At 60.1% G+C, this 17,588-nt stretch overlaps 6 protein-coding genes across 6 annotated transcripts; all 6 read right to left on the bottom strand.

Annotated features, from left to right (window-relative positions):
- Positions 1-3,099: 3,099 nt before the first annotated feature.
- LMJF_33_1290 (conserved hypothetical protein) lies at positions 3,100-4,875 on the bottom strand (the record flags this gene model as incomplete). Its single annotated transcript, XM_001685836.1, has 1 exon — positions 3,100-4,875. One exon carries the CDS (start codon positions 4,873-4,875, stop codon positions 3,100-3,102), a length of 1,776 nt encoding a protein of 591 aa, XP_001685888.1.
- Positions 4,876-7,002: 2,127 nt separating this feature from the next.
- LMJF_33_1280 (conserved hypothetical protein) lies at positions 7,003-7,506 on the bottom strand (the record flags this gene model as incomplete). The annotated part of the gene is made up of 1 exon (XM_001685835.1): positions 7,003-7,506. One exon carries the CDS (start codon positions 7,504-7,506, stop codon positions 7,003-7,005), a length of 504 nt encoding a protein of 167 aa, XP_001685887.1.
- Positions 7,507-8,138: 632 nt separating this feature from the next.
- On the bottom strand, positions 8,139-9,131 carry LMJF_33_1270 (conserved hypothetical protein; the record flags this gene model as incomplete). Its single annotated transcript, XM_001685834.1, has 1 exon — positions 8,139-9,131. The coding sequence occupies one exon, from the start codon at positions 9,129-9,131 to the stop codon at positions 8,139-8,141; it is 993 nt and encodes a 330-aa protein (XP_001685886.1).
- A 755-nt stretch (positions 9,132-9,886) lies between these two features.
- Positions 9,887-12,907, bottom strand: LMJF_33_1260 (conserved hypothetical protein; the record flags this gene model as incomplete). The annotated part of the gene is made up of 1 exon (XM_001685833.2): positions 9,887-12,907. The coding sequence occupies one exon, from the start codon at positions 12,905-12,907 to the stop codon at positions 9,887-9,889; it is 3,021 nt and encodes a 1,006-aa protein (XP_001685885.2).
- A 1,139-nt stretch (positions 12,908-14,046) lies between these two features.
- Positions 14,047-15,042, bottom strand: LMJF_33_1250 (conserved hypothetical protein; the record flags this gene model as incomplete). The annotated part of the gene is made up of 1 exon (XM_001685832.1): positions 14,047-15,042. One exon carries the CDS (start codon positions 15,040-15,042, stop codon positions 14,047-14,049), a length of 996 nt encoding a protein of 331 aa, XP_001685884.1.
- An 817-nt stretch (positions 15,043-15,859) lies between these two features.
- Positions 15,860-17,080, bottom strand: LMJF_33_1245 (conserved hypothetical protein; the record flags this gene model as incomplete). Its single annotated transcript, XM_001685831.1, has 1 exon — positions 15,860-17,080. The coding sequence occupies one exon, from the start codon at positions 17,078-17,080 to the stop codon at positions 15,860-15,862; it is 1,221 nt and encodes a 406-aa protein (XP_001685883.1).
- Positions 17,081-17,588: the final 508 nt, after the last annotated feature.

Genomic DNA, 17,588 nt, shown 5'->3' with positions numbered 1-17,588 from the left:
ACACCACCCACGTTGAGTAAAGGAAGAGAAAGAAAGCGCCCCTCACGCACAGCGCATCACGATGTGTGAGGAGAGCAGGGGTTGAGGGGAGAGAGGGTGTGGGACCCGAAAAAAGGAAAGCAGGCTCGTACAACCCGACGTTGGTTGCTGCGACGCCCACCCACCCCTCGCGAGCACACGGGCACCGGATGTCTATTGCTGTTCCCCTTCACCGAATCGAGGTGACGTGAGCGCATCTTGTACACATATGTCGGTGGCTCAAGACTTCGTTGCCTTCTTTTAGTGTAGTTCGGCTGTGGGCCAGAGATCCCCCGCGCTCAGCTGGTGGAAGGCAGGAGGACAGACGTCATCGGCGCAAGTCATCAGTGTGCGCGCCACTGCGCGGAAAAGTCTCGCTTTTCTCCTTCTCGGCGGCAGCGCTGCTCACCCCCTAGGAGGCGTCGTGATAGCGGCACTCGATCAGTTCAATAATGCGTTCGGAGTCGACGCCGTGCTGCAGCAGTTTCGCCGCTACAAGCAAGGCAGGGTGCCTCATGTCACTCCCAACAGGCTGCTGTCGTTGCAGTGGCGAGCCGACAAGGTAGGCCATGGCCGACAGCGCGTCGAGTTGCTGTGCTGTCACCCCGTACGGGGTAGGGTCACCGGCGACAACGGAGCTGTCGGGAGATGACAGAGTCGAAGACGGCCCTGCGTGGGGGACGCTGCGCGCCACGACGGGAGGTGAAGAGGGGGTGGAGGTTGTGCTTTGTGCAGTGCCGACGAGCCCCTGCATGTCCTGCCGCCACCCCTCGGAGAGAGCCTTACCTGACGTCGGCATCAACTTTTTTCGTCTACACTGCAGACCTGAAGAACGTGCCCATGTACGCGCGCGTTTGCCTTGGTGCAATACCAGATGCCCCTTCGTCTCCCTCGTAAAACTCTAAGAATGCACACCTGCGTGGGGAGGGGGGCGGGTGTGCGTGTATGTGGTGGGTGGGTGGGTGGGTGGGCGCGAAAAAGTGGACGCGCAAGGTATGGGAATGGGAATGTGAAGGGAAGGCGGGTGAGAGGCGGGCTGCCGTGGGAAAGGCGCGACTGCGCTTCACTGGACGCCAACAACGGAGGGGCTCTGTAGGAGGGACACCGGCGAGGCCGCACATCGGCCATACGCCCATGAACGCGTCATGCGGAACGACCCTCTTTAGTTTTGCTGCCTTGCTTCTCGGTTGATTTCGCGGTGATTGCGTGACCATGTGGAAGACAAGCTCCCACTACAGCAGTCTCGCTTCCGTCCTCAGTGCTGTAGAGTCGCGGTTCCCACGAATTTGCCCCTCCGCTCAGCAGCCCGGCGCCAGCCAGGTGCCAGGATAGGGGCGGCGCTTGTGGACTCAACGCTCGCACGCTTGGCTCCGTAGGTCACGGCGCTGAAGAAGTGCAGCGTAGAGTCGTACCTGACCCGCAGGATCATGAATTTCGTAGACGATCGTCGTGCCTGTGCTCGCTTTCGCAAGATGAGATCGACGATGGCCAGGCTTACCTGCCGAGTCGCACAACCATCTGTCCTGGGCCCTCTTCGCCTCATCATGGTGGTGGACCCCCTTGAGTGTGCAGCGCAACAGGACGCCAGCAGAGCACCATGCCTTCTTCGCTGACGACCTCGCACTCCTCACATCCTCCGCGGACACGGATGTCATGCTGTCCGCACTACAAGCCGCCCTCTGAACGGCGTAGCACTGGACACTGGAGCACCTCGTGGAGCTGAGTACCCTCCGGGACGAGGTGCACACTCCTTGGTGAGGGCCACCGCAACCAGCTTGCAACTCTCCGTTGCACGCACGCTCTTGGAAGAGGATTGCCAGCCCCGTTTTCTTGGCGTGGGCCTCCCAGTCAATGCGCTGCATTGGTAAGACACGCTGCAGAGGGTATCAAAGTACTCACGACTCGACTGGCCGAGCTCAGGGAGGTCTGTGCGCACGAGTGGGATTCCGTCAAAGAAACTCTACGGTGCCATCGCGTGACGGGATAGTGCCAGATCAAGCTACGGGAGGGCCTTCGAGCACTTTTGCCCCCGAAGCAGCCGCCATCACTATGGGAACAACAAGGTGCGCAGGCAGCAGAGACCTACTCGAAGAGGCAGGTCTACTGCCCCTCGACTCCACAGTGGTGCTGCGCCGCACCTGCCTGTGTCTCTCTGCACTCACGCCCCCTTCAGGGCTCTGCACGCACACAAACCCCTCATGCACGGCGGTCGCGTGCACCTCAACGCATCACTCCCGGGCGGGCTGCGGGCGCACTCTTCAGACGAAAAAAAAAACTAGCACCATGCGAGCAGACACTTTCCCATTATGGGAAGCTCATTTACTCGCTGAGAACAGACGGTACATCACGGATAGAAAGCAATTTAGGTGCGGCCGCGATGCATTATAGTGATAATGCACTCACAGGTACACGGATAAGAGTCTGCTGCCCCCTGACCTGCAGCTACTGCGATGTATATGAAGCAGTACAGCTGGGGACCAAGCTATTGCGAGGATAACATGACCAGCTACGACACAGAGAAGCATGTTTGGCTGCTGCTACGGACTCGCTCTCCCCCCCTCATGGCGCTCAGCGCGGTCCCTGCAACGGTGGAAGACGGCACATGGCGGTGCACCGGGGCCCAGATGCTGGCGCCACTGGCCCGCCGCGCGCGCCTCTCCGATCCCATTGTCTTTGGTCGTTGGGAATGGGAGCGCAAGGAGGACGCTGGCAAGCGCGCAATAGGTCGGCAATAGCAGAGGAGCCGACGCCAGCTGCAGGGATCACGGACTCGGTGACCGGGCTCAGCCGCCAAGCCGGCACCCCCTGTTACCGGCACGACAGGTGTCACCGCTTTGGATCGCGCCTTGCGGCCCACCCGAGTCTCCATCTGGCGCTGATCGTGCAGCACGCATGCGGAGAAGGGATGAGGAAGGGATGAGAAGAGCCCGTTCGGCGCATGGCGCCGATGCAACGGCAGGATGGCTCGTCCGAGACGACGAGGGATGTAGCTGCAGTGCGACAGAGGTGGATGAGCTGTGGCTGTGCGTGCGTATACGTTTGCCGGCGTGGCCTCATGGTGGGGCGACCTGTGGAAAATATTCAAACGCCTTTTGTGCCCTCGACGCAGCTGTGAAGCGAGGATGGTAGTTCGCTCTCGGCCACGTCGATGGTCCTTTGGCGCCCTTCGTCGGTACCCTTCAGCTTTATGCGTTGCGCGATCGTCGAACGTGCGGCGGCGTTCCTCCGGCTACCGCTGCTCTTGAGCTCGTTGGTAGACACCGATGCTATCTCTTTTCGTGCTTGCTGTGTCTCGACCTGGTCTTTGTTCGCCGCGAAGGCGAGGTCGGACGCCGCATCTCCTTCCGCTTCCGGCTCGTACACCATTGGCATGCCGCGTAGTTCAAGAATACGGTCCAGAGTCTGGAAGAAGATCATCGCAGTCGTCATAGTAACAGCCGCGCAGAAGAACATCTTGCGTGGCCCAATCAAGGTGTAGAGGGTGCCGGCGAGCAGGTTGCCGATCATTGGGCCGACGCCGCTCGTGAAGGTGAAGAGTAATCCGGTGGCGGAGCTGGACAGCTTTGGCGGAAACGCGCGCGAGATGACGTGCACAGACGGCAGCCACATCAAGGCAAAGGTCACACCGTGCAGGGGCTCGATAAGCAGAACCATCCACGCCTTGGTTAGCATGGTGTAGCACATCACTCGAAACGCCCAAAGACTCATGGCGATGGTCATCATCTGCCGCTCCGTTAACATCTGGTGCAGCTGAGCCGACCGTTGGAAGAGCGGAATTTCGGTACTGACGGTGAGGATGACGGTGAGGCCCATCAGCACCTCGGACCCGCCCAACTCGCCAAGCAAGAGAAAAAGAAAGTTGTCGATGAAACTGTACCCTGTGCCCATCATCGTCGACGCAAACAAGAAGAGCATCAGCCGCTTGTTGCTTCCGAGCAGCTTCAGCACCTCCACAAACTTCACAGGCACACGCTCGATTCGCTCGTAGGGTTTTATCACCACCATGCAGTATGCCAAGCCGGCCTGGCCGAGAAGGTACTGTATGGTCACAGCCACCCAGTTGCCAGTGTACGAGAAGATGAGCGACGCCACAAATGACCCGATGCCCCAGCCGTAGGCCGCGTAGGAGCGGACGTGGCTCCACGCGCTGGATCGCACTTGCCTCGGAAACATCATGAGGATCCGTTGGTCAAGGAGTGGGCCAATCACGACGCGCGAGGCTGTCATGACAAGGAAGAACACTATGGTGAGCACGCGCCCTTCGGAGATGGTGTACCCAAACATGGACACGGTCGAGATGAAGATGCTCACGAGCGACATCGTCGTCTGACAGCGGAACTTGTCGGCCAGGTAGCTCAGCCCAGGAAGCAGTGTCATGCTCAGGAGAGGGTTCGCCGAGACGAGGATGCCGATCTCATACGCGGAAAACCCTTTCGCCTGAAAGATGCGACTGTAGAAGCTGCAGATGCCGGTGCCAAAGGTGAAACTGAAGCAGCCGATGATGGCCGGCATCATGTTCACGGTGGCGGTCGTCGCGGCGGCCGCCGCTGGGGTGGCGGAGGCGGAGCCGCTCGCATCAGCGACCTCAGTGAGCCGTCCAAGACCTACCGATGCCGCCGTCTTGCTGTTGTCACCGGCAAAGTTGATGTTGGAAAACATAGCGCTGTTGAAGTTGACTTCGACACATGATCGGTTTGCCGAATTGAGGATGGGTGCACGTATGGACTTATCGGTCGTGGTCGGCTCCACCATGGCGAACGGGATGAAGGTGCAGCTACCACCGCTGGCAACGCTGAGGTTGTCACTGCTGGTCTCATCTTCCTCGCGTCGGCCACGCAACGGTTGCGGCAGTGGCATTTCGTCCACAGGGTCCCATACACAAAACACTTAGTGCGAGAGAGGCCGAAATGGAAGGGGAGAGGCAGCAGAGTCAACCCGCGACGATGGCGTTGCACGTCTTCTTCCAAGCGATGCTCTCCTCCCGCAGTGGTACTGTGACAGTGTTGCACGCCGTCACCTTGCAACGACTAAGAAGAGTAAGACGACACACAAACAGAAAGGAAAGAAACGGAATGGCGGGGGCGGCCAACGCAGTGATGTATGAGCGTTACGCGCAAAAACAAAGGGCGCTTCGAGAACAGTGCCGCGCCGTGTATAGATTGGATGGGGCGGGGCGGCGGGCGGAGGCCTTCTCTTCGTGAGAGTAGCAGGAGAAAGCGAATAAGCCCCCCTCCCCTCCCCTCCCCTCCCCTCCCCTCCAAAACAAAAAAAAACCGAAAGAAAATAGAGCAGTTGCTGTATCAGCGAGTAGTGCTGTACTTTTTCTGTCGCGCAGGCATGTATGATCACTGCGCTCCTTTTTCGTTCGTAGCCTGCTCACGTCCTTCCCGGAGTCGCTGCTACCCTCTCGATTTCGTTCTGTTCTTGTGATGCGATCCAGCGGAGAGGCAAGTGGAGGAAAGGAGAGGGGGAGGTCGCTCCGGATGGACTAAGAGTGAAAGGGATGATGAGGATGGCGAAGGTGGAGGTGGGGCACACAAGTAGGAGGCAGAGCGGAAAAGGAGAGAACTGTGCGCGTGCGTTTAAGTGCATGTATATCCGAATGGCGAAGGAGGGCGCACGTAGGAATAACTCGTTTTTTGTCTTGCCTTCAACATGTCCGTTTCTCGGCTGTACAACAGGATTCGAGCGCCACTGTAGCCCCTGGCCAGTCACGAGGCCCCATCGCGTGGCGCGAAGCAGCCGTAGACACGGGTGCCACAGCAATGCAGGCTCAGTTAAGCGAGCACGGCTCCTGTCTCAAGCTCAACCCACCCACCCCTGCCTCACGGCCGAGTCCATTATGCCAGTCGCCCCCCGACGCAACGCCAATAAGGACCCGACCGCCGACATGAGTAGCAATACATCGCTCTGACTACGCTGCGTAGTAGGTACTTGAGCTAGTCACGACCACAAGTGGCTCTGGCATTTGACAGGACCGAGGGAGGAGCTGCTTGGCTTCTTACCACACAGGGTGGTTTTACTGGACCCTGAGATGCCGCGTACGGAGGTGTGCGCCCTTCCTCCACCCCCGCCGCCCCGCCTTCACCAAGGCGTTGAAGAAAAGAAAAGGACATCAGAGCTAGGAGCAGGAGCAAGAGCAGCGGTATGAGGAGCTTTGCGTTAATACACACGCGAAAAAAGTTGGAGAGAGAAATGAGTAAGGGGCTGATGATAGCCACATCGCAGACGGGTGATATTGCGTGGATGCGTGCGCTTCCATGAGGGCCGTGATGTGGCAGTGGTGGGAAGGGCGGCAGCTGTGCCTACTAAACGAAGAATACGCAGAGGGACCGCGTTTTTGTGCGCGAGGCAGCGCTGATCAAGGCTGCCGGGATGGTGCTTCGGGAACACGCTCGGTGCGGGGTGAGAAAACGGTTCGGATAGGGAGGATGTGCCGCATCCTTCCTCCGCGAGAGAACACGGAGTTGTGATTAGGGAGGAGAGGTGTCGACGCCACAGACGAAAAGAGCACCTGCGCACGAAGCGCGTGCCTGCAAGAGGGGCCGAGCAGGCTAAAGAGGCAGGAGAGCAGGGGGCAGTGCACTTGTGGAGGTGCGCGTTCGCCGTGTGCCGTGACCCAGAAGCGGCGTGCACATGAGGGTGGTGGTGAGGCCGATACCTCGAGTCTTCCCTGCTCACACCTTTTCGCGTACATAGGACGTGCGATGATTTCTTTTCCTTTGTGTTTGTTCGCCCTTTTCGTGGTTCCGGAAGGCGATGTGATGACGGCGCGCTCAGCAGCGGCGCACCCGCTCATTGGTCCACAGAGTCGGTTGCGACAGGACCAAGCTGTGAAGAAGGAACAAATAATACCAAAAGTCTTGGAGGAAGAACGAGATGCAGATACGGCCGCAGACCCATCGCTGCACGCTCATCCTCACACCCTCAGTGCACAAACGCGTATGCGGCATCGCCGGCAAGCACAGATGGCCGCTCGCCCGATCACGATGGCGACTTTGGGACACGCTTGTCAAGCTCTGTCAGCAACTCCTCCGTGTTCACGGCCCTGATTTCGTTTCCCACCTGCTTCTGCCCCGTGAAGGTTTGGATGGTGGGAGTGCCGGAGATGAGCTGGTAGTCGATGAGCTGCCGCGTGCTCAGCGCTTTGGTATCCACGCTGTACCACACAATCTTTTTTTTCTCCTTGGTGCACCTCTCAGCCGCCTCCTTGTACATCTCCGCGAATGTTAGACAAGGGATGCACCCGTGCTTCCAGTACTTGATCACCATCAACTCGTCCTTGTGTTCCTGCAGCTTTGCAATGAACTCTTCCTCACTCTTGATGGGAGGCAGCTTCGTTTTCTCGAGGAAGCCGCCGTCCTCGAACTCCTTCATCCACTTCGGGAAGTTGTCCTGCATGTACTTGTCGTACTCCTCATTCGACAAGCTTTCTGGCAGCTTGCGGTCGCCGAAGATGCGCCGCACAATGTTTTGGGTCATGGACATGGCACCTGCCTTTGCGATTCGGTTCCTTTACTTTTTTGTGCTTTGTGTGTGTGTGCGTGTGGGTTCTACGTAAGTGTACTCACCACAAACCCATGCAAATGTTTATGCGCAGTGTGTGCATGTCGTACATCGAGTGTCCCGAAGAGAGGAGGCGTGGATCGTAATAATCGGGAGAACATGTGCGGCACTCAACACAGCCGCGGTATTCACGGATCACCTCCGCAACAGAGGGCGGCGGGGGACACTGCTGATACTGTCCTTCAGGAGTGAGAACCCAAGAGGCCGAAAACGACAATGCGGGACACCGCGCACACGCCATCTTGTAGTTGCTTCCACCTCCAGTTTTCTCCGTGATCACTTCGATGTCTGTCTATCGTTTTCCGTTCACTCTTTGCTCAGTCGATAGGTGCGCCCGTGAACACCTTCACAGAAGCATCACGTGAGACAGCCTCCCTCCCCACTTTCCGGATGCGTAGACACGGACACACCACGACCACACACGGAAATCAGCAACACTCTAATCATCGCATTTCCACTCGCCGCCAACGCACATACATACAGACACACATGCACACTTGCATACCCTACCCCGGGTGCGTGAGCGCTTGCGCTTACGCGTTCAAGCTTCCCGGCTACTCTGCCATGCCCTTCGGCCAGTGGCCGTAGTAGTAGCAGTGCCGCACCTTCCACCAGAACTCGCTGTGGTAGTGCGGATCTGTGAAGTCTGACTCACGCAGCTCGGACCGCGCACTCGACAGCCGCGACTGGCCAGGCGATAACATCGTCACGGTCATGTCCATCCCCTCATGCTCCGGGTGGCGCTCCGAGAAGCGCTTCAGCCGCAGCCACGGGTCGGTGCGCTCTCGCTCCTCGTCGGTGCGGCCATACACGTTGATATCCCAGAACGGCTTTTGGTTCTTGATGCTGTGGAAGCCACGCACGCAAACCCAAAGTGCCACAAGGAAGGTAATGCCGTAGGCGCCCAGCGTGTGATTCAGGTACTTCTCCGGGCTTTCTTTCCAGTGCGCGAAGAGGCGTCGGTGCCAGCGGCGGCGATCCTTGCGCGTGAACTTGCTCGTCGCCTCAAGCTTTGTGATGTAAAAGATGGCGTCGCGGAAGCTTGGCGCGTCGTGGGCCGCCGTCGGCATTACATCGGCAGGTATAACGACGCCACCGTTCTCATCGACCTCGTTGAGCGCGTACGTTTCGAAGTTGGTGACGTTCTTGAGGTAGTCGAGGCCAGGCGCCAACCACCGCACAACTTCCCCATTGGGCAGCACCCGCTGCAGGTAGAACTTGTTGTCACGGGTGCGGATGAACGAGAGGTCCGTCTCGACGCCGGTGCGCACCGCCCGGCCGGAGTGATCCAGGTATACAAGCGTCGTTACAGCCGGGCGAGGAGGAACGACCGTGCGGATGTGCGCGCGCTGGAACGACGGACAGCTACACGCCACCGCCGAGCCGCCGCCACTGCTGCTGTGGCTGAGGAGAAGAGTGCCCACCGATGCTGTCGATGCCGCGAAGCGCCACAGAGACGTGTGCTGTCGAATCGCGATAAGCGGCGCCTGGCGGAGGAGGCCGAAGCGGTGCACCACAGGTGCACTCGTCCGCGGCGCGATTTGCATAGGAAAGCCGCGTTCCTGCTGTGTGCGGGCAGGATTCAGAGAGACAGAGAGAGGGAGGGAGAGGGAGAGGCAGAGGCGCAGGCGGGGGGGGGGGATGAGGCGACGGCAGAAGGCCTTGGCGCACACGAAAGCAAGTGAGACTTCGCGCAAGGGTGGAGAGGTGGAGAGCCGTGCCCAAGGCGTGTGCAGGCCAGGCGCCCTCGTGTGTGTGTGTGTGGGGGGGGCGCAGCACAGACTGGATGCGTTGCGGCACCTCTGCGCATACGTAGAGCCCTCTCGCTGCACGTCTTGTCCGAATGGAGCCCGGCCTCGCGTATAGGCATCCCTCCTCTATCTCCACTTTTTTGGTGCTGGTGTGGTGCGCATTCCTGGAACGAAGGAGATGAGGCCGACGAAGGTACAAGTATGTGGAGCGGGCGAGGGTGTGCAGAACACAGGTACACTTTGGAGAGAGGGGTGGGTGGGCTAAGAGAGGTGCGACAGAGAACGGCTGCGCATTGGCGACACCCCACCGTGGGAGAGAAAGCAAGGTACACATCCGCAACGACAAAAAAAAGGAGACACACGCACGCACAAGGATTGATGCAGGAGTCACGACGAACCAAATGAAGGGCGCCGAATCAATGAAAGCCAAGGCGGTGTCCTGCAGGGCTGGGGTAATGGAGATGGTGATGGTGGTGGTGGTGGAGGGGGAGGGGAGAAGAGCGGTGCGGTGCGCTGTGGACATGTCGTTCTCCCTTGCCCACCTTTCCCGCTCAGCTTCTCTGTCCAACAACGCCTCCCTCACTATCGCCACCTCCCACTTGTCGCAACAGCCGCCTCGTCGCCCCTGCTGCGGCTACATGGGGGGGGGGCGATAGCGAGGGAGGCGTTGTCACTTGCAGGCTGCCAGAGGGAGACAGAAGTACGCGAGTGGAAGGCACCCGTGGTGGCGTCTGTAGAGTGCAGCTGCCGCGGGTGATGGATTGAGCTTTCGCCCGACTCGACAGCCGAGGCGGAGGCGATCGCCCATCCGGTTGCTGCTGCTGCGCCTTCGCTGACGCCGGCGAGAGTGGTGCTGGCGGCTGGCGATTCATGGGAGATACCACACTAGTTGGGGTGCGACACGTAAGGCTCTGCTGGCCTGGTGACCAGCGCCTTGTTGGTGTGCACGTTTCTTCCATCACGGTCGACCCCATCTCATGTGCGCTCGCAAACGGACGGTGCGTCGTCTCACAGAACAAGGGGGATAGCGCCGGGGCTGCTGGATTAGTGGGGGTCGATGCAGGCACGAGCTTCCGGTCTTTCTGCTGTTGCTCCGTCGAAGAAACGCGCGAGCTTCTGTTGGTGGCCAGTGACAGTGCGTCAGATGGCGAGAAAAGAAGACGCGGCATTCCTATGAGCTGCTGGGATGGCTGACGCGGCCGTTGCTTCGGCACCTGCTGAGTCGTGAAATGGTGGAGCGGAGGCGGGGGTGCAACAGCTGATGCCTCACGGTGGACCGCGGAATGCTGCCATGCGTCCGTCTCGTCCTCCCGCGGAGTAGGTGTCGGCGACGGTGCGGTGGCGTGGTGCACTGGAATCACCATCGCCGGGGCCGCTGCTGCTCCCGTATGGCGCTCTTCGTGGAGGGGGCGGGGCGCAAAAGGCTCGCCTGTGGTGAAGGGGAAGGGCTGCTCAAGTTGGTAGAGAGCATGGCGCCGCCGCGAAGTCTTCGTCGGTGGCGGCTGGTTCTCCTGATTGCTTGCTGCACCCTCCACGTCTACTGGTGCCGCTGAGGAGGCGCGGGAGGGCAACACTGAGGCCCTAAGCAGCGCAGTAGGGGTGCCGGGAGAGAGCGGCGGCTTTGCTGGAGAAGTCCAGCGCACCCAATCGGGTCGCATCGAGCCATCACGATTACTTGCCTCGGCGCTTGCCCCCCTCGGCGCGCCGACGGCAAATGAAGTGGTGCGGCGGCCCTGAGCATGTCTGCCGCTGTCCGATCGCTCGCCGGTCCGTGCGCGCTGGAGTTTGATATCGAGTAAGGAAGCGCTCTCCTCCGCCTCACAGAAGCACCCCTCATGGCGGGTGGTGGGAGGGACTTTCAAGTCGCAAGAGTACTCACGCCTGCCTGGCCATGCCTCGGCGAGTACTGGCCGTGAAGCGAGCGGTTGGGGTACGAGCAAGCACATCTTTTGCTTCGTCGCATCGACACCAGTGCCTCCTTCCCGGGTCGTCAACTCCGGTGTCGCATCCGCCGGGTTCGCGGGCTGCGGCTGGCGTGTCATGTACAGTCGCTGCGCACGTGCGTTTTTCTTGACAGTGACCAGCGTCGGCACGGCTGCGCCAGCACGGCTGGCGCGATGCTTTCGGTGATGATACTCTCGCGGCTGGCCCGCCATCGCGTTCTGCTGAGAGGGTGACTGAGGACACAGCCTGAGTACGCAAGCCACGTGCGGCGTCGGAGAAGCCGCGATGTGTTCATCGCCAAAGACCACCGCGGCACTTGCAGGTCGCCGCGGTGACGGAGAGGCAGACCACTGCCGTCGAGTCACCGCCGCTATTCTTTTCGGCACCACGGCACTCTTCCCAGACGGCGGTGACCACGACGGCGAGAGTGAGGAGACCGACACTGACGCAGCGCGATGAAAAGCCGACTGTCCGCCGCTGACGACCTCCACATCAGTCACAGCACCAATGTGGCGTTGTTGATACAAGAACTCGGCTGCTTCGCGCTGCGTGTGCTTGCGGCGTGGCGGTGGGCTTCGCTTGGTCGGGTCCACACCACTGTCAACCGTGCAGCGTGAATTGGAAGCGGCGCACGCGGTATGCCGCGTTGGCACCGGTGAGCAAAGTGAAGGCGCCCCAGGTGGGGCTCGCCGCACACCCATCCGGGGGGGGCATGGCAGCGTGTACACCGGCTCGAGTGACCTGCCGGCATCCTCCTCTCCTATCTGCACATCCATCGCAATCTCCATGTTGGGCTGCCGAAGCAGAGTATCCTGCAGTGAAGGCGGCGGATTCGCATTCCATGATGAGGGTGCAGCAGACTTGGTGGCGCCACAAGGTCGCCGCTCGGCTGCCTGGACCGCGGCTACACGAGTAGCGCTATTCGCATAAGCTGCCTTTCTTCGCACTGGCGGCGTCATGGCAGCCACGTCGATTTGTTTCTCCTTCGCGCACACTCTGTCCGGGTTGGTATGCATCATGACGCCTCCATCGCTGTCGCGTCGCAGCGCATCGACTTCTTGGGCCAGAAAAGAGTTGTGGAAGCATTGGTGATCGTACAGGTAGAGGACAAGGACCGAGTGCAGGGCGTTCCATGAAATGCTGCCCCTCGCGTCACCAGCTGCGCCGGCATCTTTGCTGGGCGTTGAATGAATGCCATGACCAAAGGCCGAGGGGCTGTAGCATGCCTCGCCGAGAAAATCCGCGTCGGCGTAGTCATCGCTACTGGGCCAAGGGGCGGCAGTTCTTTCCACCTCAAGCGGGTTCAGGCGCTGCTGCTGCTGCTGCCGAGCACAGTTTGCATCTCGCCTCACCGCTGCTCTCCACAGTATGTCTTGTATCGGCCTAGACTGCAGCTGCGTCGCGGCCGCCCGTATGGCCATATCATCTTCGCTACCGGCAAACAACTTACGAAAGCTGCTGAGGCGCGCCAGGGCATTGAGACACGCGTGATAGCGAGTTGCCTCGAGCCGCCGAACTTCGGCCACCTCGCAGACACCATCGCCGTTCGACACCGCCGTCGAGTAGACGCCGAAGAGACCCAGCAGTCGCTTCCGCAGCGCACAGGAGCTGGAAGGAGTGATATCCATGGAGCCGCCTCAGGCCACCGCAACGGAGGACGCACCTCTAACCAGTGCACTCTACCTGCGAGAGCGCAGGCGTGTGTGTGTGTGTGTGTGTGTAGGTGAGACGAATAGGCCGAGGGAGGGAGGAAAGACGATAGGAATGGCAGGTAAGAGCGAAAAGGAACAAGAAAATAAAGAGTTGCGCGGAGGGCGTGAAACGAATACAAGCCGAGGTGGACACACAAAGAAAATGAAGGCGAATCGAGTGCGTCACCGTACTGGCGCGCGCACACAGACACACACGTGCGCGCACACGGCAAACGGGAGAGGCAGGAGGAGGAAGGAGGGGCCAACGGTGTCAGAGGCGTGTGCTCCCCCAAAGCGAGAGGGGTCGCGAAAGCGGGGCCAAAAGACGGTACGAGCGAGAACGAAAGGGTGAAGGGCAAAGGCAAGACGCAGGGATGTGTGCACAGGAGAAGAGAGCCGCTTTGACGTCCTTGTTTTCGTTTCTGTGCTCACAAAGGCGAGAGGACGAGCGATGACTGAGTCGGTGCGTGCGTGTGACCGTGAGCGGCTCGCTGTAAGAAGAGACCGCGAGAGGAGGAGAGAGAAAGGGAGAGTTACGCACGCACGTGAAAAGGTGTGTGTGTGTGTGGCAAAGACCGCGCCACTGCAGTCGCGAAGATGCTCTTGCGGTTAGCATGGAGGTTTAGCGGAGGAGCAGAAGGCAGAGAGCTACCCCCCTCTCTCTCCCTTCCTCGTGTCCTCCAGCTACTCACGCAGACACCAGGCCGCGTTCCTCAACAACGCGTAAGAGAGGCGTCACCTGGGTGGTAATGGTGGTGGTGGGGGCAAGACACATCGCACAACCCGTGAAAGGCCGGAGTGTGAAAAAGGTTATTGTGGTCTGCGCGTGCGTGTCGGAGTGGCATTATTAACAGTTGGATCTTCGAGTTGGCTTGTGAGATAACAACAACAATCCTAAGCGACGCACATGCCAGGACGAGTGGACATCCACCAGCAGCGCTGGGTTGGCAGGCCAAGAGGAAAACGAACCCACGCGTTCATCAACCCCACGCGCACCGCAGCTGCACAGGCACGCACAGTGAGCACACCCTGAAGTGGCTCCTCGCACTCGCCGCTTCTCCCGTGTCTTTCTTTGTCTACGACGTAATCTGACTGGCTGCCCAGCGGTTGCCACGGTTGCGACTGCGCTGCAGGAGGCCACCTGTTGACGACGGGCTCTGGAGAAACTTCAGCGGCAGCACAGCCGACCGCATCGAGATTCCGAGTTTATCCATCTCCGACCACTGCACAGCGATGGGGTTTAAGCCTGCTGCGGCTATGGTGTCCATGGAGCGCTCGAAACCCTTCTGCACGAGCACGTCGGGGGTGTAGTCAACGCCATAGAAGGTGAAAAAGTGGCACCCAGGCTCGAGATACAATACTTGCAACTGCAGCTCCGACTGCGCAAGTTGCTGTTGCAGCTGATCCACCGCCAACAGCCCGTGCTCATCCTTCCACACCAGCAGTGTGTTGTTGCCGGCGAACCCGAAGTAATCCCCAAGCGGTGGCGCATCGCCTTCCTGCTCCAGCGTCACCACCTCAAACTTGCTGGCGTGGCCGGGGCTCGTGACAGCCGGGCCGTCGCCGCCGTCGATGCCTCCGTCAGCCGCCTCCCCGCTGCCAAACAATTCACGCAGTACCTGATGCGCTGCCGCGTTTGTGCGCGGCCCGTGGCCCACCGCTATTCCTTGCGGAAGACACACGATATCGCCACTGTGACATCGACACGCGTCGTTATCTTGCAGGTACGCCGAAACGGTGGTAGGTCCGCCGGCCCCGCGAACGTAGCGCATCGTTTCGAGGAACTCCGATGAGCGGTGCTCCATACCAGTAAGCGGCATTCCCAAGAGAACAGGTCCGAGGGAGGTCATCTGATCAGCCACCCGCAGCGATTCCACACCTGGGCGCTCGGCCATGAGGTGCACCTTATCCACCAGTGTGGAGTGCTGAATAGTTCTGTAGAAGTCGCGAAACTGACGGAACAACACATCACGGTTCACGAGAATGCCGCTCGGGCCCGTTGGCGGCACACTGCGGTGATGCGGCATCCGCACGAACGCGTGCACTGCGCGCACGGAACGTGTCGCTCTCATGTCTGCCTGCAGCACAGCTGATGGAGCGCACGGTGAAGGAGAGAGAGAGAGACCAATCACGCCGCCGTTCCTCTTTCTTTCGTTCTTTTCGCTGATGTTGCTCTTTGCGTGCTGTTCTATCCAGCCGCGTTGATCGGGGTGGGTGGGGAGCAAAAGAAAAATAGTAGGCCGGAAGCGTTATGCGGGTGAGCGCGTCTGCAACCGTTTGTCAGTGAAGGCGCCGCCGTGTTCTTCACACGATTTTGTAATCCGTCCGTGACTGCAAAGGTGTGTGTTCGTGTGTGTGTGTTAGCGGTGGAGAAGTCAAAGTGGAGAAGGCGCCAGAGAAGAGCGATCTCTGTGTGCAGTGTAGTTACATGAGTGGGGAGGAGAGCAGCAGCAGACGGCGACGGCACCCTCCTCTTTTATTTGTGACGTCAATGACTGCCAATCTTGAGGCTGGCGAGGCGGACGTGGGTAGAACGAGAGGGGCGGGAGAGGGGGTAGGATACGTGATACGCGCGAGGTGGTGCAGTTTCAATGTTGCCCCCTTCCCCTTCCTCTCTCTCTCTCTCTCCGTGGCCTCACGGTAACCGTTGTAGTGCCGACTGTACACTCTTTCTCTTGTTTTGCTTTGCTGAGTGACGTATGCGTGCATGTCTCGCTGCACACGTCTTCCATCGAGCTCGTAAAGCGCCCATCTAAGCAAGGATAACGAATAAGACAAACTGCTTTAAATACAAGATGGAGAGCAGCGGCGGCACGTCTATCGTGCCTCTTCTCCTCTCTTCCCACACAAGCGGCCTCAAGATACATTGTTGGACGTGTGCCCGCTTTCTCACTGCTCCAGCGGTGGCGGGGCACCAAAGTAGCGCCGTGCGACGTAGCGATGAACATCAACGTGCTTCCAGTAAGTTTCTCGCCAGTTGCTCTTGGCCTTGGCGGAGTTGATAACAGCGTTCGACGTCCATTGCCGCCGCGTGCTCGAGGTGGCGGCGGGAGTGACGAGTGGCTCGCTGCCGTCGTGCTGCGCGGCGTCAAAGGACGGGGAGGGCTTCAGGTCATAGCTGTTGTGCCAGCTACCCGCAGAAGCAACGGCTGCGCTGAGCACCTTCTTTCGCTTGCTCGAAGGAACGGGCCCCAGAGGCGGCACCACCCACTGCTGTTCGTCACCCTGAAAGACGACGTGCGGAGCAAGCACGGTAAGCATGGGCGATAGTAGGGGAGGCCGCAACTCCCGCATCGCTTCCTGCACGATGTGGTCAGTGGCTGCGATCGCAGCGGGGGATGAGGTTGGCAGAGTTGGCTGCGCTGTGCCTTGATGTATCGCCGCCGCGGCCACAGTGGCGGCCTGGTTTACGCCTGGTGAGGGAAGCGGCAGTGTAGGCACACCGGCTGTAGCGGAGGCCGGCGCTGGCAGAGGCTCCTGCGCGTCTGGAGTAGGCCGCGGCGGCGGCGCAGCTGATGAGGAGACGAGAGGCAACGGAGATGCAGTGGTCGCCGCGCTCGACGAGACAGCCTGTACTACAGGGTGTACCGGCGGTGGCGGTGGTGGGATCGAGATCACCGGCGGCGAAGAGACACCGGTAGCGGCCGTGGCAGCGCTGCTCATGGCCGATGTGCATGACGGTGACGCACAGGGCTGGGGCGAAGTGGTTAACGACGCGGTGGAGAGCGACTTGCGCGTCACCACCGCAGGTGCATTGGCCACAGTGTGCGGGAGCGGAACAGCTACGGGTGACAATGGTTTAGACGTGGCAGCAACGGGCCCTGGCGGCGGTGTTGAGTTGTCCGCTCTGGGTGAGGAGCCGGAGAGGGGCGTCGATAGTTTCTTCCGCTCCCACGGCGGCAACGACTTCTTGGGCACATTCTTTGGCGGCCCGAAGTGATTCGACATGTCAAGCGCCACACCACCTGGCTTTACCACGTTCCCCTCAGCACCTGATGCAGTACTGGGATTCGCTGGTACGGCGGCGGGCGGCACCGGGATCATCGCTGGGGGCGGCGGTGGTACCACGACGCCAGCCGGCGGCGGCGGCGGCGCGAAGGTGCTACTCATCAGCGATTCCGCCAGGCGGCATACAAGAGGCGTCGCCTGGTCAGCTAAAGCGGCAAGAGGCAAGGGCACGCCCACTGGCACGAGGCGGAGAAAGAACAAAACGAAAAACAACACGCACCGTATCTCGAGCACGCTTTCCTTTCTCTCCGCCCCCTCGTGCACTGCAGCAACGCGTGTGCACGTGAGCGGGTGGGCGAGCAGCGCCCACAGGCAAAGCGCGTGGAGAGGGAGGGAGGGGGGGGGTTCGACGAGTGAGTGTGCAAGCCATTCAAAGAGACAGCGGAGTGAAGAGCGAGCGCTGATGCTGCCGTGAATCACACTACGTTCTGCGGGATTGCGCTTGCGTGCCTCTCCGTCGGCATTTCCATTCCCTCTTTCGGAAGACACACACACGCACTCCTTTGCGTGCGCGCGGCAAGATGCCCTTCAACTGGGTAACCGCCCGGGGTCCCATGGCCGCCCCTCTCGGTGAACTCAAGCAGCCCCTCTCCCCAAAGGAATGTGAGAG

This window comes from Leishmania major, chromosome 33, assembly GCF_000002725.2.
Source record: "Leishmania major strain Friedlin complete genome, chromosome 33".
NCBI classification, from domain to species: Eukaryota; Euglenozoa; class Kinetoplastea; order Trypanosomatida; family Trypanosomatidae; genus Leishmania; species Leishmania major.
This window is presented reverse-complemented; position numbering and strand designations above follow the sequence as displayed.